This window comes from Myiozetetes cayanensis, unplaced genomic scaffold (genome assembly GCF_022539395.1).
Source record: "Myiozetetes cayanensis isolate MyiCay16 unplaced genomic scaffold, myiCay2020 scf18, whole genome shotgun sequence".
In the NCBI taxonomy this organism is placed as follows: Eukaryota; Metazoa; Chordata; class Aves; order Passeriformes; family Tyrannidae; genus Myiozetetes; species Myiozetetes cayanensis.
The window spans coordinates 14,562,196-14,583,798 of NW_026087389.1; the positions used below are offsets into that span (position 1 = coordinate 14,562,196).

Consider the following 21,603-nt stretch of genomic DNA (forward strand, 5'->3'; position numbering starts at 1 on the left):
TATAAACCTGGTGCCAAACCTGGTTGTCAGCGGCAATAAAAAAGTGTGCGACAGACGTGCAAAACGACCTCTCCAAATAATGGAAGATGATTGTATGAAAACAAGAGATTCACATCACTGGTTTAACTTGAGTGAAGTAAATCACATTATAGGCAGGATGAACATTTCTCATTGCCTGTCTAGGATTCAAACCTTTGACTCCTGTTCGATTCTGTAGATTCAAATCATTTCCCTTGAGGTCACAGTGCCTGGTTTTAAGAGTAAAACTTTAACAGCTTCTCCGACACCCCAGCATATCACTGAAAGTCCCCTTATTTATTCCAGTGGCTTTGCACCAGGTTTCCAGTTCAATTTCCCTTCTATTTTTCCAAACTAATGACTAGGAGATTGGTTTTACTGTGTGAGTATTGTGGTGGTGCGAGCTGTGACTAGCTATGGAGTCTGAAGTCTATTAGGAATAACAAAGAGGAAAAACAGCCAGGTTAACTCCAGCTCCTAAGTAGGGGTGAAGGCAGAAAGTAAATTCAGTTCAGGCTTGCTCACTCCTTGCCCCTTCTGAGGCTGTCAGCAAGAGTGGGATTCCATCCTAACAAGGTGCCTGCAAGTAGACAGCTAAGTCAGAGCTATTTCTCTTGGCCTCCATGGTGGGATGGACAGACATCTCCAAAGGGAGTGTCCTCTCTTCCTGAGATGGGTATCTAAGTGGATTTCTCCAAGTCTCCCTTTGCAGACGCCTATTTTACCCCCATTTTCTGAAGGACAACTAAGGGTGCCCAGTTCTTGGGAGAAGTCTGGCTTTGAAATGTCTAAAGTGAGGCTGATTGAATCCCACTCCAGGACAGGCAGCACCTTGCAATGCCTACGTACAGTTACAGGTTCCCAGGAGACACACTTCCAAACAGTGGAATGTGAACACTGCTCCAGACTTCAGAACACCTCCAAGTTCCCGTGACACCAACACTCCAAAGGTGGGCCAAGCCACTGGCATGCTTGCTTTGCCTACCTGTGCAATGTTCTCGAAGCATTTGTGGAGGTGAGGTTGTACAGCAGTGGGGTCTTTTGTCTGAGACAGTATTTCCAGCAGCTCATCATCCGAAAGGAAGTAGAACCTACAAGCACAGAGAGAGGCATGAGGGGAGGCTCTCTTTGCTGCAGTATCAGGGGCTAAGTCCTGGCAAGCTGGGGAACAAGCTCTTTGCTAAAGACACTGTTTCTGACTGCTCACTGGTCTCCTTGTATTTGTGCAGGAGATGAGCAGCCACAGTCCAGCCATCTCCCTTTCTGCAGAGACAGACTTCTCCCTCTGCATAAGTCAGTCATTCCCAAGCAAAGAGGGTTTAAACGAGTATCAAAGAATAGAAGTATTCCTTCAGGAATGAGAGATAAAGTTACCCAGAGGTTTTCATTTTACCGCCCCTTTTCTACACAAACCATGAGGCACAGATATGCAGTAGTGCTACCAGACTGCCCTTAACTCACATTTGTGTGTCCCCTTTTCCTCCCCATCAGGTGGCAGCATTGAAAGGCACAGCCCTGCTTATGTTTTGCAGCCTCATGAATACATCCTAAGCTTAGATGGTTTTGCTTTTTCTTGGCAGAGAGGAGTGAGCCTCTCCTTTCACATTTTCTTAACCAGGGAGTGCGATCCAGCCCAGTGAAATTTGGGGTTACCTGGGAAAAGCGCCTCTCTTCGTCTCCAGATATTCACTCAGCCCTTTCTGCACGAGTTCGAGTAGTTTGTTAGCATTTTGCAGCTTCTCTAGTAGCACTGGATCAGGGCACAAAGAAATCACCTATAACAGAATAGAGAACAGAGAAAGCATCAGTATTCTGAGCATGTGGGAGATAAGGCAGTGGAGATAATTGGGTTGCCCACTGATGTTACTGATAGGATTTAAATGACTCATGCACAGGAACACTTTCACAGGGGTCTGGAGAGGTGTAAGCTTTGTGGGCAAGGAGGGGAAACAGCTCTTGTGGATGTGACAAACACATTTCTGGGTTCCCCTAAATACCAACACTTGTAATATTAATACAAGTGGTGATGGAGTCCTGGAAAGTGGAGACCAGAGAACAGAAGAGAGCAGAGCACTGCTACCAGGACACAAAAACAATGGCTCTAAAAAACTCAAAAAGTCAATTTTGGGGAGGAATTGAAGGAGTTACCTTATAGCTTACAACGATAGCAGTGCTGGCTACAGGAGTTGTAGGAGGTAGGGGAGCTGTGTGTTGAGGGGGAGGAATCTGCTGGGGTGCAGAGTTTGGTGCAAGGCATTACAGAGAAGGGCTCTGTTCTTACAGCAGAACAAAGGTCAAGTTCCAAGAGAAGAAACACAGCACAATGCCCTGGGCAAGGCTGCACAGTTAATACAGCACTGCTCATGTCCACACCATTACAAAAACAGTGAGTCAAAGACACAGGCCTTCTGAGAGTACAGCTCCAAGGAGTTTGGGATACCTGCACTGGCTTTCATCAAGGTACCTACCTCAGGGTTTTCATTAGCATTCTTCATGATCTTCCTCCAGTCCTTATCCACAGTCTGGTAGCGCTTGCTTTCCACTGGGAGCTGTCTTTTGATGTCCTCTGAGCTAAAGATTGGCTCCAAGTAGAGCCAAGAGCGCTGACAGTTCAGCCATTCCTCTAGGACATCCTAGTGGGAAGCAAGAAGAGCACATCAGGACCCCATGCTATGAACCTGTTCAACAAAATCATCCAAACTGTGTACCAGAATGGGTTTAGAAAAAAAATAAGGAAGAAAGAAAAAGAAAAGAGAGGTGATGCTGCACTTAGACCTTCCACAATTCTAAAATCTACCTGCAGGGTGAGGAACCTGGAATTTCATTATCAAATAATTAACAACTTCCTAGCAATCCCCATTGCTAACAGTTGTCATCAGGCATTAGCATCAATACCCACTAGTTTAATGGGAATAGTTTAGAAATATGTGTAAGCCAATACTAAAGTTCAAAGGGACTCTGTAATGCCAGGTCAAATTTCTGTGGCTGGTATTTCTGTTTTTTACAGAGGCTGGTACAATGTGAGCAGGGTAAGATGAGAATTTTATTTTTTAAACAGTTTTTTTAGGGGGGAAGAAGAATGACAAATAAAGGAGGCCAGACTGCAGTTCTGTCATATCCTCTCTCCTGTACCTCAGCCCCAGCCTTGCCTACGGAATAATCCATGACAAGATCTTCAAACAACCCTCTGAATTAAGAGAATGAATGAAAAGCTAAACATTTAAGTTAAACACCAGGCAGGAAACCCTGTTTGTCAGGCATTCAATGGAGCAAGAGAATTAGGTTTGAAGAACATCCTCCTCCTCCATTTGCAGGAAATTAGATGGCCTGGGTAACTTGCCCAACACTGCAAAGCAACTGAAATGTCTGACTCCTTTTCAGACTGCCTTAGACACATGGTGCTATCTACAGTCCAAGCTGTAGTCAAGCAAGAGCTGGAGTTTTCCAGGACTACAGACAACAAGTTTTGCCATACTCCATCAGCTAGCCCTGACAAGCCCCTTCCCAGAAGTGGATTCATGGGTCTTTAGTGACAGGAGTGACACAATCAAAAGAAGGGGTAGGAAAGGCGGCGTGAAAACCTGCACACCATCACTGCTGAAACCACACAGTAAGTAACTGAATTTCCCCATGTCACCTACTGCCATGGGGCTGTATCCTCATGAGACAAGGCTGGCACTCCAGCAGTGGCCCAGGCACGCCCAGGTGGTAAGCACCAACCGACAGAGTAAGGTAGATACGAGTAACAGACAGCAATACAGCTGTGCATCAAACAGCAACATTTACACAGAGTTCTCCAGCCAGACAATTTACTGGAACTTTTCTCCTGCATCAGTGCTATTTTGCTGTCAGAGTCCTGCTGGGTGCTGCTGGTTTGAGGAACAAGCGCTGCCACAGCCTGCCAGATCCTGCTTAAAAGTAGTCTTTCATGTGCTTTCCTACACAGAGATGTGAATGATAGTATGGATTTCACAGGGTTTGTAAGAATCTGTGAGGTCCATTAGTATAGTATGATTATAGAAACCAGTAATGCTGTTTACAGCACTGGGAGAGTTCTGGCCCCACCAAAACATATTGCAATAGGCAGCAAAAGAGCTGCATTATTTTACTAGAGTCAGAGGGCTTTGAAAGGCCCTATTCCTCCCTAAAGACTGATAGTCTCTCAATAGCTGTCCTTCCAGCTCCCTAGCAGCAATTGCACAGTGTCCATGTCCCAGCATGGCAGCCCAGCCCAGCTGCCTGCCTTCATCACACGTGTGTGGGTAAGAAACCAATACCTGTGTCATCTTCAGCTTATTTTCCCATTCATTCATCCTTTCCTCAAAAGGTTTCTTGAAGGGTGAGAAGGACATGCTCTGAACCAGGACAATATGATCATCCAGGAGCTGAGAAATGTCATCGGTGCTTTTCAGAATATAGGTTTTTGTTTCTTTGTAAAGCATCACCGCAAATACAACTGATTTCCATTCACTCTCTATCTTGTTGAGTGACTGAAACAGAGGGACAATGAATTTTATTTTCAGACACAACCTACAATGGTTATCCCAGCTTCCACAACTCTCTTAATGCCCTTCTCTAGGAAATGACAGGTTTTCACTCCTGGATTCCACTGGAAACTGCAGCTGTGTATTTAATGCATGACACACCCAGCAACAGCACATTTCCTCTGCTTTGCCCACAGAGTCAACACCTCAACACCTGTGCTGAAAGGAACATCCTGAGGGGAAAAAATGGCAATTTCACCTTCAGGCCCATTTATGCTATGAGATGCACAGAGGATGCCAGCAAAGAGCCTGTTAATGACTATGGTTAATGATGGCTTTGTCAAAGGGAGAATTATCCATTAGGAACTCACCTGAGATTTCAGGGAACAAGAGCTGCCACAAGGTCATGACTTTTAATCAAGATCATCTTAGATTGTATGAACTGGTAAACTGATAGCCTTTCAGGCTATCTAACTTATGAATCTCCAGAGCCAGCAGGTCTTCCCTGCACTGGTTTACTGGTTTAAAGGATTGGCCATCTCTGTTTCCAGTCCTAGCTAATCCCCTTGAGATAACATTTGAATGGCAGAATGCAGACAGTCGATTTATTTTAACATAACCAGTCACTAATCCCAAAGTGAGGAGTGAGACCCAAGCAGTGGATCAGCATAACCATCAGGCAGTGCTGTTATGCTACAACTGAAATTCTACACAAGGTGTAATATGTTCATCTAGTGTGTGAACTCAGTTGTGCAGCCATTGCTTCCCTCTGTAAGGGCAGCAGCCTCTCGACTTGTGCTGCAGAATGTGCCTCTGGGACAACAGGAGCACCACCCAAGGCAATGACTGCCTGCTCAGCAGAAGCACATTTGAGAAGCAACCAGAGATACAGCAAGTCCTCTCTGCTCACATTTTCGATGGCGTATTCCTTGCTGGCTGTCTCGGCCACTTTGAGAATGCTCTCAATGTGGTCCTGCAGGTTCAGCTCCAAGCAGCGACCAAGAGTCAGAGTGGGTTCCAGCTTGACATCGGGGCTAATTTTGTTCGACAGCATCTCCCAGTGCCGCTCTCTCATACCAGGATTGCGCAGCCCTTGAATTAGGGGGACGTACTGTTTGAATTCTTCAATCTTGTCTCGAAAGGTCATGGCGACACCCTGGCAGTCTTTCAGGGGGAAAAACAGAACAACATCAGCAAAAACACTGGGTGAGGAAGTTGCCTTAAGGAATTTCTAGAAGTTATCTAAAGCCTGATGTGCGTGTAGTCACATGGTATGGGGCAGGTAAGCAGCAGAAGAGAGCACTGGAAAATGCAGGTTGCAGTAATGAGGATATGAAGGATCTCTCTATAAGGCCACTAAGGCAGGATTCAAGCCCACTCCCAGAAGCAGATCTGCCTATCACCCAAAAGCCTGTTACTGGCTGGGCCATGCTAAGCAGAAGTGTGCTTTAGGCTTGAGCTCACCAGAGGACAACAAGGAAATAAATTTAACTCCTTGATATGGGCTCAAGCATGATGAAGCCTCATCTGCCAGCAGTTATTTTAGAAGCTCTGGTCATCATTCCAAGATACTCACTTCTTAACAAGGCTACATTTTAAGCTATCTCACACCCCCGCTCAGGCCACCCTCAATAGAAGATGGACACCATACCCAGGAGCTAGAGGTAGGCTGGGATCCCAGCCAGCTCTGGAAATGAGAAGCATGCAGGAGAGGCCCTGCCAGCCTATAGCCATGCTAGAGAAAAATGTACTCCTGCCTCATAGGAAGGACAAGTGAAGGAATGGGCTTTTCTCCTTCGGAGCATCCTGGAAAACCTTGTCTCTTCAGTGTTCATATCCTGCTTGTGCTACTGTGAGTAAAGCAATGGGTAGGCAAAGAACACAGGACTTGCTTCCTTTTCAAAATGTGGCTGCAGCATGTGCCTCCTCTGGCTGAACCCTGAGTGGCTACACTGCACTCTCACAGCAAGGATGTGACCGCCTCACACTCCCTGATGGGTGTATGCAAAGACAAGGCAGATTCAAGGACAAAACATATATATTTCCAGGTGCCAGGGAATATTGCAATGAATACAAGCAGGTATTCTTAGTATTTCTGTTTATCATAATGATTCATAGTTACTCACGCATCCACTCATCACCTCCTCCATTGGGGCTGATTCATGGCATTGTTTAAGAGCAAGTTCAAGTTAAAAAGGATGAATCAAAAATCACCCACAGCAAAATATATTTCAATCTAAGCCATCTGGCAGGAGATTTTTAGAATCAGCTCTAAAGAATGACCAGCACATCTCTGAGAATCAGGGAATGGGATGTTAAGCTACAACTAAAGTCTCAATTCCAGCTTTATTAGGAGAAATGGTTAAAAGACTGTCATGTGAATTGCAAGGGCTGTGTGCAATCATCTAAACCTCATACACATTCAGGCAAGAAGGAAAACTGTTATTATACTGCACAGATCATTTCCAGATTTTGCAATTTCATTTTATTCATAACAAAATCAAGACCTCTTCTGGCTTTCCATTAAATTCATTGGCCAATAGAGAATTAGGATTGGCCAAGAAAACAGCACCTGGAAGACCCAGGTTCAAGTTCCCTTGCTGCCTGACTTGCATGAGGGCTTAAACACACGTCTAGCCAGTGGGCTATATAGTAATTCTCTGTGACTAGCCAGGATTACTTCACTTTATATATATGAGTAAATACTAACTGCAACATCAGAGGGTGGCTTTTATTTCAGTACCATCTTGGGAATTAGGTATAAAAGGGATTTACAGCCTGGTAGTTTCCATGCCAAACTGGTACTTCAAGCAGCTAACTAGTATCTAGATGTGAATCATCACTATTTCAGGGAAAAAAAAAAAGCGGAAAATAACTTTGTTAGCATCATTTTCTCAGCTGTCTCTAACACACACATGTGACATCCTGACAATCCCTGTTCAGAGCACTCCATGACATGCCTCACCTCAAAATGCTGATATGCACCAACTTCCTTTCCCCAGACTGTGTATCTACCTGGTGAATCCTTGAACTGCTTCACACATCTCTGCATTGTCTTAAGAGAGTCATTGACATTCTTTTCTAGCTCCTCAGACTCAATTTTTTCAAGAGAATCATTCATCCAGCTCTCGTTCCAATTCATCCAGTCTGACACTGTAGTCCAGAGATCGTAGTATGGCTGGAATTCCTTTGTCATCTTGGACACCACAGCGTACTTTGGAAAGAGAGCAAGTATAACAGGCATAAGCAACAAGTATATTCACCTTTAGATGACAAATTATATGCTAAAAAAGGCCCAACTCTTTTTAAATCTGAAGCCAGCGATGAGAAAACATGTACTCCAAGAGGATATATCAGACTACCTTCTCTTGGGACAACAATATATATTCCAAAGGAGAGCAAGAGCTGGGCTTGACACATTCAGGACAAACTGCATCCAGTGGAGCTGTGCCTGCACCACGTACGTGGCATGGAAAGCACTCCCTCCACTTGCCTCTACAAATACTCTCCTGCAGAGTGAAGGGATTTTGATGGGCAGGCCACACACAGTCAATGAAAGCACACACTGCACAACCATATCCAAACTTGTCTCCTTACAGTGAAGGAGAAGTAATGACAGACTGAGGGGTAGGAAAAGATCACGAGAACTCCTGGTCTGCAGCCAGACTAGGCTGGATGTGGATGACAGTGACTCATTGGCAGCTGAGCAGCTACAAGCAAAATGAGTGTTTGCAACTACATAAACTGTTGCTTTAGGAGAACACCACGCTCCAAGCCCAGCCAGCTGCCAGCACCCACCCTGCAACCACTCGCATTCACACCATAGACCTGCAGCAACAGCCTCACAGAAATGGATGCATCTTCACTGCTGCTTCAAGACCTTCCCCAAACAATTCCTCCTCATCACCATCCCTCAGATCTCAGTGTGGGCACTGAAGAAGTGGCAATATCAGGCCCTGAGCAGCCTTCCACATTCTGCAGCACAGAGTGGTCATTCTACAGGACTGAGGAGAAGGTCACCAGATAAACCAAAACAGCATGAAGGATTCCTTCCTGAGGAAGTACATCCCATTATTTGCTTTTCCTACCACCTAGAAATGCCAACAAACACTAGAGTCCTGCAGGTACAGGACCTGACACTTACATCAGTAACTTTGATGCCAAAGAGCCTTTCCCTGTTGTTGTACAGAACTGCCAAATCCTGAAGCTCCTTCAGCTGCTTCCGGACATCCCTTGCATATTCAGCAAACTCATGAGCTTGGTTAACGTCTGACTGGATGGAAAATCCACCTACAGTCAACTGGAAGAGAAAAGGCAGGCATAAGATGGGGCTCTGAAGCTGGGTACTGCCTCTAGAGATCTCAGCTTCCTGGTGTCTCTTTGTTACATTACAAAGGCAAGATTTTTATGCTCAAAATGTCACCACCACCAAACCAATTCCAGTTCTGTTTAGACCATGATGAAAGTGGTGAGGAGAAGCAATAACCACTGCTCAGGTGGATGAAAGCGCAAATCTGACGACCAGTTGCTTTTGGTCTTTGTGACAACGGATGGTCCCCAAGGAATAGGAGCAATAAGTCTGTGGTCAAATTTCTTGATATTGAATTTATACTGTCATTAGCTATCTGTCATCAGAATCGGTAAAGTGCAAATGATAGCTCTACTGGTCACTCAGGTTTTTATCCAAGAATTGTTTAACAACACGTGTCTAGAACTTCTCTAATAATTTTTCTGGGTTTTTGTGGTGGCTTGGGTTTGTTTATTTCGTTTAGATTTTGCTTTAGTATTTTGTGTGGGTTTGGTTTTTTACTTCTTTGAATTTTGTTTGTTTGGTTTTTTTATCAGTTGTTGGGGTATTATCATTTTGGGAATCTATTTCCGAGCTATTCTACCTCAGTGATTATAGTCTTTCTAAGATGGTTTTTTTTTTCCCCTGTATTTAAGACTTTATGGTGTAAAAATAAAATTCAGACTGTTTAAGAGACATCAGAGGTATTTCAGCTCCAAAACTCTGCAATTACTTCAGGTTTTTCTCCCACAAGGTGAGTTCCATGGCTGAATGCTGGATTTCCCCCTTGATGGCAGCGCACTGTAGGAGATGCTCTGCAGGAAACTGAGTACACAGGTAGGAAAAAGGAGGTGCATGTGTTGCCCAAGCACCAAGAATTGGAACACTGTATCTCGATGAGCACTTCCCACTGAAAAATGAGTATTTCTGCAGATTATTGTCTTTCACACAAAAATGAAACTCTTAATCAAAAGCAAAAAAAACAAAACACAAAAAAAACAAAAACAAAAACCACAAAAAACACAACCAAGGGAGGGTGTGATAATTTTTGGTCCAACAGTACATTGACCTAAAAACTCATCTGACAAAAAACTCATCTGAAAGTTTCCCACAAGAACTTCAAGGCCCCCTTTTACAGACAGTTCATGTCAGGGGCTTAATACCTGCATTTCATCCAGTTTGCCTTGAAATGAATTCTGATCCTGGATCTGCGCTTTGCGAAATTTCTCTTCATCCTCCACGTGCTGGAGCCGAATGGCCTCTGTTTCCATAGACATTTTCAGTGGCCAGTAACTTGCAGCCCACCTGAACTCACACAGCATAAGAAAAGAAACAGAAAAGGGGAAAAAAAAAAAGAAAAAAGAGGAGAAAGAGAGAGAGAAAAGCTTTTTGAGCATATGTTTGAAATGCTGAAAATAACAGAATGAGAAAGCCAAATCCCACCAAACAAGGAAGCTTAACAACAACAGAAACACATGTGTTTTCAACAAAACATTTTTTTCCAGCTTGTCTTGTTGATATGCAGTCCTTGTGACTAGGCTATTCAGCTGGAGAGGGCTGGGGAGAAGTGGAGGGCCTTTTTAAAAGGAACAAATCCACTACATTGCTGAAAAGCTAGGAGACAGCAAAATAACAGTTGGCATCCAGAGGGAATGCCTGTCTTTGAATGTTTTCACAAGGAACTGAAGAAAATGGGGTCAGAGTCTTGGCTTATGGCTTTTCAGGGCTACTGAAAAAGCCAATCTCCTGTGAAGCAGGGCAGTGAGGGGCCAGGGTAACCCAGATACAGGGAAGCCCTGGATAGCAAGGCTTTTGCAGAGTGCCCTGGGGAGAGCGTTGTAGATCCAGGAAAGGCTGCACAAAGTGGCTGCTTAGCCACAGCAGGTTTTGCTCAGCCTCAGCACACCCGTCACTGACTCCATTTGGATTCCTCAGCCTCTGTACAACCCCAGGTGCAAGTTCTGCATCACTGCACTTGGGGTCACACCCCCCCAGAAACTGGGGATCAGCCCTCTCCTACCAGTCCTGCCTGTGCCAGGTCTGGCCAGAGGGCACACAGCCACACCTGTGCCAAGCTGTCCTAGATCTGAGCTGCCTTCCTGCAGCTTCTGTGGGGTTTTTGCCCTGTGCATCCCATGTTTCTAGTTTCAGGAGCACTCTGCAAAGACTCACTCAGGTTGTAGACACTCTGGATGAAGTACATGTCATATGAGAAGTACTTCCAGGTCTGAGCAGACTTTAGAAGGCTCGTGGTTGTGTTTGTGAGCTGACTCTGCTACTGGGGCACAGTCAAGACCCAATCTGAGTAATAAAACAAAGAGGAGACTGCACGGAGAAGTGCAGTAACAATAAGGGTACAGGTTCCTTCCTACTCCTAAGAAAACTATGGGAGTGTTCCTATCTTGGACGTGTTCATGTAGTTTCAGACACAGACTAAACTGTGCACTTTGAGACCTTGCAAATGTTTCAAAGAAATCCTCCAAAAAAACCACCAAGAGAAAGGGCTTTCCTATGCTAAACAGGTTAACAGCTACTGGTTTGCCTTGCCCCAGGCCAGAAGGCAGCATGAACTCACACTTCTTGCCTATGAACTTCATTTCAAGAGTTCAGTGCTCATATAGCCTGAGAGACACTTAAAAGTTCTGCAGGAGCCCTTGATAGACACATGGCCCCTGAAGCACTGAGAATGGTAATTGCTGCAAAGAGTCCCCCTTCGACAGTGGGAGAAATGCCTTGTGCTCACTTGTCACTGAAATCTTCTTCAGTGAGATTGTAAAGGAATTCCTCCATGACCTTGTAATCTTCCATGACTTCATGAATCAGTTGCTGCACAGGGTGAGAGAAAGAGACAAAAAGTATACACCTTTAGACCATGCTGATTCCAACTCTCTGGTGTGCACCTCATTTTCATGAGGTGCCTTTGAAGAGCATTAGTCACACAAGCTTAATGTGATGTGGGCTGCTTCTGTGCTATGTGAACAGTGGGAATGGATTTAAACCCCTTGTTCTGCGAATGATCACACCATCATCACCCTCTGTTCTATGTGAATGAAAAGAAGTGTGACTTAGTGGATAAAGTGCTGGACAGAAATTGAGTGTTTCGGGTTATCCTCCAGGTTCTCTCCTTGGTATAGACAAGTCAGCTTACAGCTTGATGCCTTTGTTCCCCATTTGTTCAGCTGGGAAAAGACCTACACTTCAAATAACTTTAAAATAACTCAGTACTGGAATGTCCTATTAGAAGAAATACATTAACAGCAATATAAACATTGGGTAACAGAAAGATTTTCTTGAAAACAGCATTCATTTTTAGACGACAGCTATTCAGTACACAAGTGCAGAACGGATCATGAAGGTAGCAAAATGCATACATAAGTATTTTAGGCAAGATTTTAAACTGCTATTTTGTTTTGCAAAGATATTTAAATCCATGATACATGTATTTAAAAATACAAATCTTAGGAATTATAAAAATACAAAGCCAGGAATCTTGTGGCATTACAAGCAAAGACATTCAAATAAAAACCTGGAGCTCTGCTTCTGAGACGCCACACATTGCAATGACAAACTTCCCCCTCATTCCCTTGGTGTCCATGTCCAAATGAGAGCATGTCCTACCTCCTGCACAGCCAGCTGCTCAGGGACTCCCTTCATCCAGTCACGCAGCTCCGTCAGCTCCTCGATAGTCTTTGGTTTCACATGAATTTTGCTGCTGACGGCTTCATATGCGTTACAGATCTGCAGGATGACACAGCAGAGAAAAGACCACCAAAAAGTCACTAAATTGCTAATATACAAACTGGAAAACCTGCCATGACACACCCACTTCCCATACTCCAGGTGGTCTAAGTGATGAGTACATAGCCCTGTTCTGTCTTTCTCACAGTCTTTCTCCATCCATCTCATTTGAGCTCAAATGGAATGAAACTGCCAAAAGGAGAGGAACTGCAGGTATGAGTGGAGATGATGACAATAACAGATTTATTCAACTGGATGGCAGATGCAACTGCCTATATTGCAGTTATCCTCAGAGCAAGCAGAAGGACCTTCCAGTTGTCTACTAGATAGACCTTTTTAATCCACCAGCACATTTTATAAGATGGCAAGGTCTTGAAGAATTTCATCTCAAGAGCTACAGGTTTAAGGCACGTAATCTATTAAATATATTTAATACTTGATTTGGCTGAGTATGCATATCTCCCCTCTAGTTTTAATTTTAAATAATCACTTCAATGTGATCTTTAAAATATCCTCATTAATGTGGCCTTAGGTGTTGTCTTTTGCCTATTTCACAACAACACAGCAACTTCAAAAGCAGAAGGACAAGACAAGACACAGACAGATAATCTACTGAACCAGGTAACTTACATTCTGCACCTGCAAATGGAGGTTTTTAGCCAGCATGTCCAACATGGAAGTGGCAAGCACTTTGTATTTTCCAGACAGATTTTGCCTAATGTATTCTATCCTGACATGGAAGGGACCAATGATAACAGAACTAGGGAGAACGTTGTCCAGGTTCTCCTTTTCAGCCAAGTATTTGCTTACTATTCTCATCACCTCCTGAGCAGGTGGAAATTGCTCTTCGTAGTCTCTATAAATAAAAACACCAACCAAAAAATGGTAATGTAGACCTTAAAAACATTTGAGCATCCAGGCTATTTGTAGGATGTCCAGATGTGTCCACACAAAGGGATCAAGGTATTAAATTAATAAGGCATACATTTATTGTTATTAAAACATGCATCTACTTGAAGTTTTACAAATTTCTGCAAGCATAGACTGAGAGAGTGCCAATGTCTTCTGAGGAACATTATTGGGGAGCAAGGGAAGGGACAGACTCAAATCTACAATGAGTTTTAGAGCACAATAGTTGTGGAATGGAATACGAGCACAAAATATTTTAGCTGCAGAAAGGGAGAGAAAGAGATGAAAGAGCAAGTAGGGCAAGAAGAGAGGGAGAGACAAAATAAAAGCACTGGTGTAAACAGGGTAAGATCAGGAAGCACCTCAGGGGAGTGTAGGCACTTCAGTGTGTTCTGGGAAGAGATAGAAATTTGTCAGATGGGATCTGTAAACTGATTAAGCTGGAATAACAAAACAGAAAAAGAGCTTCATTCCCACTGTTCAGAGAAAATGTGATAACCAAATTGAAGTCCTTTAAAGTAACAGAGGCTAAAGGACATCATAGGTGCAAAGAGTTTTGGCAGTGAAAACAATGGGTTGAAACAAAAGAAAACATTATTGTCTACAGAATGCTATCAGCCTGGATAGACACTATATGAAGGAGGTCAGGGTCAAGTATGCTAACTGGATTCTCAAACAGGATGATTCATTTTTAGGGCCATTAATATCTCCAATTACACTGACAAACATGACAGGAATGTGACTGCTGTCAGAGGCAGGAAGAAATTCTCACTGCCACAACCAATGTCTTCTAAAAGCATGGACCATCACCCATGGCTGAAGGCTGCCTCTGATGGATGTCTGATCTCACATCTGAGACACGCGGTCTCAGAACAGGTCCCCTATTCTCACACAACACACAATCCCCCACCAGCCCAACAGCTTCTGCAAAGGCTTGCCACTTGGGTCAGAGGTGCTTTGTCAGAAGCCACTTACTTTAGGAAGTACTGGATATCATTGTTATTTATCTCTAAGAACTTCTCGTATCTCTTGCCGTAGGCTCGGAGAGGGATCTGTGTCTTTTGGATGGCAGCCCGCAGAGCCTCACGTAGCTCTTCCACTTCTGGTTCTTGCAAACCCATTGATTCCAGCATGGGTGTGTCTGTGATATCCATGTTCTCCAGTACATACTGGAAGAGGAAGGATAGAGGTCTTTCAGGACTAGCAGAGCTAACTGTGCCTCCTCAGGAGAGACAAACACTGGTGGCCCCCTTGGGAACTCATGCAGTCCATCCTTCTACATTGTGTCAGGAATTGTTTTATCCATTTTATGTTGCCCCGCTCCCCAGAGAAGGAGGATCTAGGGAGACAGTAACAGGTAGAAGGATAAATATGCAGAGGAGACCTGCACCAAACTGACAGCACTGAAAACAATGGTATTTCCTTTATGAGCCTGCTTTTCTCAGCTGCCATGCACTCAGGGGAGCCAGGCTGCTTAGGACACGTGCCCACAGAATCCACAGCACCAAAGCAGAGATAGCAACCAGACAGAATAGCTACAAGGTTGGGGAGATTGAAGAAATCTTGTCAGAATTGAACTGCATTAGCACAGTGCTGTGCCCAAATTGATTTAACTGCATTCCCAACTACCTACTTGTGTACCTCTCCCCCTCAGCACAAGCTCGAGGGTGTCTATGCTGAGCTGCAGTGCACTGAGACGTGCACAGCTGTGTCACTGTTGATGCAGAAGAGTTCACCTGCTCCAGCTGTGGGACACTGTGAGTCGCCATGATTCCCTTGTCGAACAGAGAAATGAGGGACATCTCAAAGGTCTCCACAGAGGGGCTGAAGACAATGCCACTGCTGTCTAGCACAAGGTCAGTTGTAAAGAGTGGATTCCTTTGAGGCCTGCGGTGGGAAGAGACAAGAAAGAACGGGGATGATTTTTGAGACAATGGCACACAACTGTATTGCTCTGGTGCTGATATTAAAATGCCTACTGGACAGGAAGGGAAAGCAGAGGAGAGGAGGACTGTCTCATGTATATGAAGGTATGAAACACTGCATTCCAAATTTAAGACATTGCGAACACTTTTCTATCAAGAATGAAGGAAGCATCAATTGAGACATATCAGATTCCAAAAAAGTCAAAACCTTATCTTGAGAATTGGAGCTGCTTTACAGAAAAATTACTGATGCTCTTCAAACCAGATATTCATCACCTCCAGTACACTCCTAAAGTGTACCTTCTGGAAGTTATATTAGCATCTCCCAATCTTGTATGTGACCAGCATGACTCAGGATCAGCTGAAGTCAGTGTCAAGATTTCCACTGATTTAAAGGTAAAAGGCCTCATATGAGTGGCAGGGTTTTGTTGGTTTTTTTGTGTTCTTTTTTTTCTTCTGGTTTTCCATTTCTAAATGTTCCTATTCTAATACCATGAAGGACAAAAATCCTTAAATCAATACCCAAAGGAATAAAATTCTATGCACTGTGATAACCTAAATTTGGTATTCTTTAGAGATCCCAAGCCAGATCCTACTTCTGAGCTTTTTTCCAAGAATGGAATACCTCCTGGTATTCTTCTTCCTGGCATCCAGAAAAAACCTAGCAGTAATAATTTGCTCCCCCAAGAACACTGGAGGTGGCTGTTCTTTAGAGTAGCACATCAAAGCAGCAGACCTTGGTTCTGATGGGCTGTCCCGAATCACTAACAGCAGCTTGAAAGCTGTACCAACACAGCAGCTCCGTGTCATTCTTCCATACTCAAGCAAGTGTGTCAGGTGGAGGACTGGGAGAAAGAAACAACCCAGCCTAAAGGCCTCATACAGAGCAAAGTGCACTTGTGGAACAGTAGATAGAAAGACAACAGCACTAGGCTTTTTTGTTCTTTCCATCCTTTTTAAATTGCTTTCTTACATGTTGGCGAGGTCATCCCATTCCATGTCCTCTGAGCAATGCAGGACACCCTGGCAAGCATCCAGTAAAAGCTGGGTGAAGCTGCTCAGTGAATTCTGCACCAGATACCGCAGAGAGTCCTGAAGCATGAATCTGATGCGCTCCATCAGCTTACGCAGCTTGGATCTCTGGTAGGCATCCCAGTCACTCTGCTCCAGGTTGAACCAGTCTTTGCCTGCGTCTCGAAGGTTGCTCTTTATTGCAGTCGTTATGTTGTCAATCCAAGTATCCTTGAGAAATATCTCAACCTAAGGCAAAGGAAAAAAACCAAGCTGAGTAACCCTCCAAGGGCTGATGGGAAAGCAGTATGGCAAGGTGAGCTACTAGCTGGGGCTGCTGGGCCTTTCTCTGGCATGAAAGGAAACTGTTCTCTCAGAGCTGTGGCAGCTAAACAGTAGCTCTCAAACCCATGCACACACACGTGGCATCTGAACCTGGTCACACATCTCCTTCACGGACAAAAGACCCACAAAAAGAAGGCCTGGTATTAAAAAGTGGGAGTGCTCTTTTCTTTCTTTTTATACATTGTTCCCTCTTTGTTCTCTTTTCTATAGAACAGTATCCCTGGAGCTGCCTGTGTCAGGGTCCCTTACAAAAAGTTGTGTAGACAGTATGATGAGCAAATAAAGGACAGAATGTTGTCTTCTCTTGACAAGTGAGGAGAAAGAGCGGAAGAAGCCAAGGGCAGTAGCAGCAGTCTGCAGTGTTTTAATTTATTAAAATACCACCAAGTGTCACTTCTGCTCCACAGGCAGCTGCTGTTTGTGTGTAATAAAAGAACCTTAGTCACTGAGTGGATGACAACAGTGCCTGGCTGAAACAGCATGGGACTGGGAAGGACCAGCACATATTCCCTGCCACTGATTTAGTGTGCAACCCTGTGCAACCTACTTGTGTTGCCACATCCAGGGTGCAATGTGCTGCCCTCAATTAGAGGACACAAAGATCTTCTGGTGAGAGTTACCACAGAGTTGCAAATTTTTGTCCTACTCTGTCTGCTGGCATTGCAAGCAGAGTAATTTAATTAAGTACATAAAGAACATAGAGTGTAGAAAAGCACTACCCCCATGAGTGTTTCAGGAGGAATCAAAGATCTTGTGCCTTGCAGCTGGATGGATGAGGAAATAAAGAAAAAGAAATAAAAAGAAAGGAAGCTTTTGAGTGCCAACCAGGACTGTTATCTGCATGGCAACCAGCTGGAGGAGAGAGGGGCTGCAGCCCTATATGGCAACTTGCTCAACACATGACTAAGGGCATGGTCAGCATTGGCCGATCCTATCTAGGGGGCTATGGCTCTTTCAGCCCATTCTCCCCACATCCCAATCAATTTGACAGGCACATGCAAATTCCTCCCTGCCCCAACCACAATGTCCCCTCTGACAGTTCATCAGATTTCAGGGAACAGATCTGCAGCTGCTGCATCTGTCCAATACACACTGACAGCACTGGTGGCTGCTCCATGTGTTCACCCCTCACGCTCCCTTTGCTCACCTGAGTGAAGGTCTGGGTCTGTATCTCCTCAAACTCCTCCAAAGAGACAAGTTTGGTCACGGATGAGTTAAAGAGAGACATGGCAACTACCTTGTTGCACTCATCCTGCACCTGTGCCAGGAGAAGGATGACTTCTGGCCTGCTCAGGAGTGAGATGGAGCTGAAACGCGTTTGTCGTTTACCGAAAGGGTAGTCTGGGATCCAGACGAGCCCTAGCACCGAAGAAAAGAATTGTCATTGCCTGCAACAGCCATTCCAGCTCCTGTTTTTAGAGCAAGTACAGCTCCCTTTGGGACAGCACTTGTGAAAAGGGCTCTGCACTGATGCACAGGCTTTATCATGTAGCAGCTTCAGCAGACAGTTGGATGAAAAAGAGCGTCTCTGCTCTGCAGCAGAGATTTTCTGCAGCCTCCCATCAGGGGTTGAGGGGTTGTCTTAATGCCTGACCTTCCCAAGGCTTTGGTTCATGAAGTTTCCATGAGAAAGAACATTGGAATTGAAGAATCTTCCCACTGAGGCTTCAAGGCACAGAGGAGTCACCTCATCTGTGAGCGGCCACTTGTGAACCACCTCAAGGCCTTCCAGCCTTCGAAGTGCACAAAATATGGCCCCCTCATCTTTTACTGTGGCCATTTTCCTCCAGTTTGGGACCCTAAAAGAGCCGGAGCCCCCTTTCCCAGCTGAGGTATGCCCCAGCTGAGCACAGCAGATGCAAGGCAATCAGCCCCAGCACGCTGCAAAGCAGAAGGCAGTTGATCTAATCACACTGCCAAGCATTTGGTGCCACTAAGGCTACACTTGCAGAGTTACTGCAGCTTAGCTGATAGGTGGTATGTGTTATACTGAGATAACATGAATATGCAAATATACCCTAAAAAAGAGGAGATACAATCAAAAGTCTCACAATCTCCTGCCGCTGCCCCTTATGAGCCCTAATCATTACCATGAACCTGAGAGTTCCTACAGCAAACTATGAATGCTGTTAAAGACAGGAGGTCCCACAACCCCACTGAATTCAAAGTGCTTCACTGTGTCCCCTACCTCTCTCTGGTATTTCCTTCTCCTCTTTGTCTGGCAGGGTGACATAAGAAAACATCTCAGGTTTGGAAGTGACGACTTTGTCAAAGCTGATCCTGTTCATGGTGTGTTTATACTCTAATCTCACTTCTTCCTCCAGGTTGCACATGCAGTCTGACACACTGTTACAAGACACAGAAACACTGATAACCCATGGTGCTGGAGGAGAAGTATGTCTGTAGCTTTACTGCAAACTCCACCCATCATTACCTCCCTTCTGAATTTGCTAATCCAGAAGCTCCCCTACTACTGAACATGTCAGGAGGGCTGTGCAGACAATCAAGCAGCCAGCAAAGCTATCAACTGGACTTTTAATGACAGAGGCAAGTGGGGATTGAGGAATGGGACTGCAGCCTTCTCAAGTGTCTTTTCACATCAAAGCAAAATCTCCTCTGGGGAGAAGCATTACAGAGGGGAGGAGAAATAACCAAAAAACAAGGAAAGCTAGCTGGCAGTTCTGGAAAAGTTGGGGTATCCAAGCTGGCCTCCCATTTACCTACTGCTGAACACCTCTTGACATCAGTTTCCTCAGCCAGAACATGTGCATAAGTGCTGAAACCCCACTCTGTTTGCCTTGGGAAATCATCATTCTTCACCTCAAGCAGGCAGAGTACTTTCTTTATCCCTATATTTCTGCTCACAAACAGAGACTAATTACTCTCCTACTCTCTAGTTCAGGCTGGCAGACCATGCAGCCCTTCACACCTTCCTGTCTCTGAGCAGGGCAATCAGTCACGGCTCACTCCCAGCAACACCACCAACGGCTCATGATTCATCAGCCCAGGGACATTAAAATGCCTTCCTATTATGAACTGCATCTCAAGGAGATACTTGATTATATCCAGGTGGAGATCTCCTGTTCTGTTTGCTTCCCCCCATGCATATCTTACTTTGATTTGTTTTAGCAATAGGTTAATAGGTAGAAGAGTCACCAGCAGACATCAGTCAGGTCTCTGGAGACAACTGGCGGTCTGCAGATCAATACAGCAATGACTGATCCGTTCTTTGAAAGCACAGGGAGACATCAAGGTCAGCCATGCCATTTTTGCCAACCTTCCTGCTGTTGAAGGCCACTTAACTGCAGGTGTAAGCATGGTTTTGTGGATCTGCACATGAAATTTACCTCTTCTGGGGACACTGACAGACCACCCACCCTGTACATGTGTCCCTGGGGCCCTGATGACACTCTGGGCATCAGAGTGGTGTGCATGTGCACAGGCTGGAAGGCGGATGAGATCCACGCTCTGTGAGTTGGATGCTCAAGATCTGCCTCCACTGACAGCTATTTCGTAGCCCTGTGAAGTCCTTCAGTGTTTGTGCACTGAAGGCGGAGACCCCAGACACGGACGTGACGCTTTACCTCTTCTCCTCCTTCAGTTTGGGAGTTTGCATAGCCAGCAGCTTCATCCTCTGCAGGCTGTTCTCGCTGATGTTGTGCAGTCCCTCTGTGGACATGCAGTCCACATACAGGTGATACATGAGCAGCCCCTGCGTCTTCTTGCGCAACCTTTCGGCAGCGGCCACGCGCTCTGCAAACACCTGGGGATCCTCGGCCAGAAACATCAGGCAAACTCGTGGCACCCAGTACTGACATGGCAACAACGGGGCTCTCCCTGGGGAATGAAAGTAGAGCTCACAAGAGTCTGCAGGGAAAATGAAACTCAGAATGGCCTGCAGTGCTGACAGCAGCTTTTTGTGACAGGCAGTATAATTGGGCTGGCTTACTGGAGATCAAAATGAGGGACCAGAGCTGAGGACAGCAAGAGATAAGTAGCATGGAGGCAGCAGCATCTCCAAACCTTTCAAACAGAGGGGTACTTTGTCTTAATCTGTCCACATTCCCCTTCAAAATGGCATTGGGACCAGAAAGACCAACATTTTACTTCTCTTGAAGGGAGGAAAGACAGGAGATGGATTAAAAAGAAAGGTATCTCCAAAGCGAAAACCTCAAATAGGGTGTCAAATTAAGGTGTGGAGTTCTCTTCCCTGGAGATTTTTCAGGCAGGTTAAACAGACACATGCCAAGAGTGATAAAAAGGAGAGAATTAAATGACTTCCTGATGTCCTACCCATCTCCACCGAGGACAAGTGCAGGTAATGAACTGGCTCTCAAACTATATGTGAGGTCCTACAAGGCCTTATTCAAAACACACCTTCTGCAGTTACTCCTCCATTGAGGATGGGTCTCCCTTCTTCATCCCGCACCAGACCATTCTTATCTGTTTTATGGACCAAGTAGAGCTCTGTCTCCTTGTCATAATCCAGAACACCAACATTAATCCACTCATAGATCAAATCCTGGCTTTTGGGGTCCTCTGAGAAAATCAAAGATTAAAACAGGGTTAGCCCACTCTCCTGGAGTCTACAGCAAATGGACTTTACTGATCAGAGTGGTGATGCTACAGTCAAACCCATTTGCGAGTTGGAATCTCAGTCAATCTCACATAATTTCTGCTGTGATCAATTAAATAATTAACTTAGGTCTTACAGATTAGAATTTCCAACTTTTCTTTCTTTCACCTCTGTGGGTTCCCTGTGAATGACCCACAGTTCCTCTCAATTCCTTCATTCCTTGATCCAGGACCCCTCATTATCCACATGGGCACTGTGGGGATCCCATTCTCTTTTCCCATGTGTGGCTCTACACGAGTCCTCATTCTT

The 21,603-nt window shown here is 44.9% G+C and overlaps 1 protein-coding gene across 1 annotated transcript in view; it reads right to left on the reverse strand.

Moving 5' to 3' along the window:
• The window catches only part of DNAH1 (dynein axonemal heavy chain 1), a 67,610-nt gene that overhangs the window by 40,499 nt on the left and 5,508 nt on the right, over window positions 1–21,603 (reverse strand). Inside the window, exons 7-24 of the mRNA XM_050313052.1 lie at window positions 21,096–21,257; window positions 20,303–20,555; window positions 18,907–19,064; window positions 17,866–18,077; window positions 16,336–16,622; window positions 15,174–15,324; window positions 14,413–14,606; window positions 13,159–13,384; window positions 12,409–12,528; window positions 11,534–11,616; window positions 9,954–10,095; window positions 8,647–8,802; window positions 7,518–7,716; window positions 5,413–5,666; window positions 4,296–4,508; window positions 2,487–2,651; window positions 1,672–1,793; window positions 1,004–1,109 (exon numbers count right to left, since the gene is read on the reverse strand). Of these exons, the coding sequence (XP_050169009.1) occupies window positions 1,004–1,109; window positions 1,672–1,793; window positions 2,487–2,651; window positions 4,296–4,508; window positions 5,413–5,666; window positions 7,518–7,716; window positions 8,647–8,802; window positions 9,954–10,095; window positions 11,534–11,616; window positions 12,409–12,528; window positions 13,159–13,384; window positions 14,413–14,606; window positions 15,174–15,324; window positions 16,336–16,622; window positions 17,866–18,077; window positions 18,907–19,064; window positions 20,303–20,555; window positions 21,096–21,257 (3,203 nt within the window). The remainder of the gene's footprint in view (window positions 1–1,003; window positions 1,110–1,671; window positions 1,794–2,486; window positions 2,652–4,295; window positions 4,509–5,412; window positions 5,667–7,517; window positions 7,717–8,646; window positions 8,803–9,953; window positions 10,096–11,533; window positions 11,617–12,408; window positions 12,529–13,158; window positions 13,385–14,412; window positions 14,607–15,173; window positions 15,325–16,335; window positions 16,623–17,865; window positions 18,078–18,906; window positions 19,065–20,302; window positions 20,556–21,095; window positions 21,258–21,603) is intronic.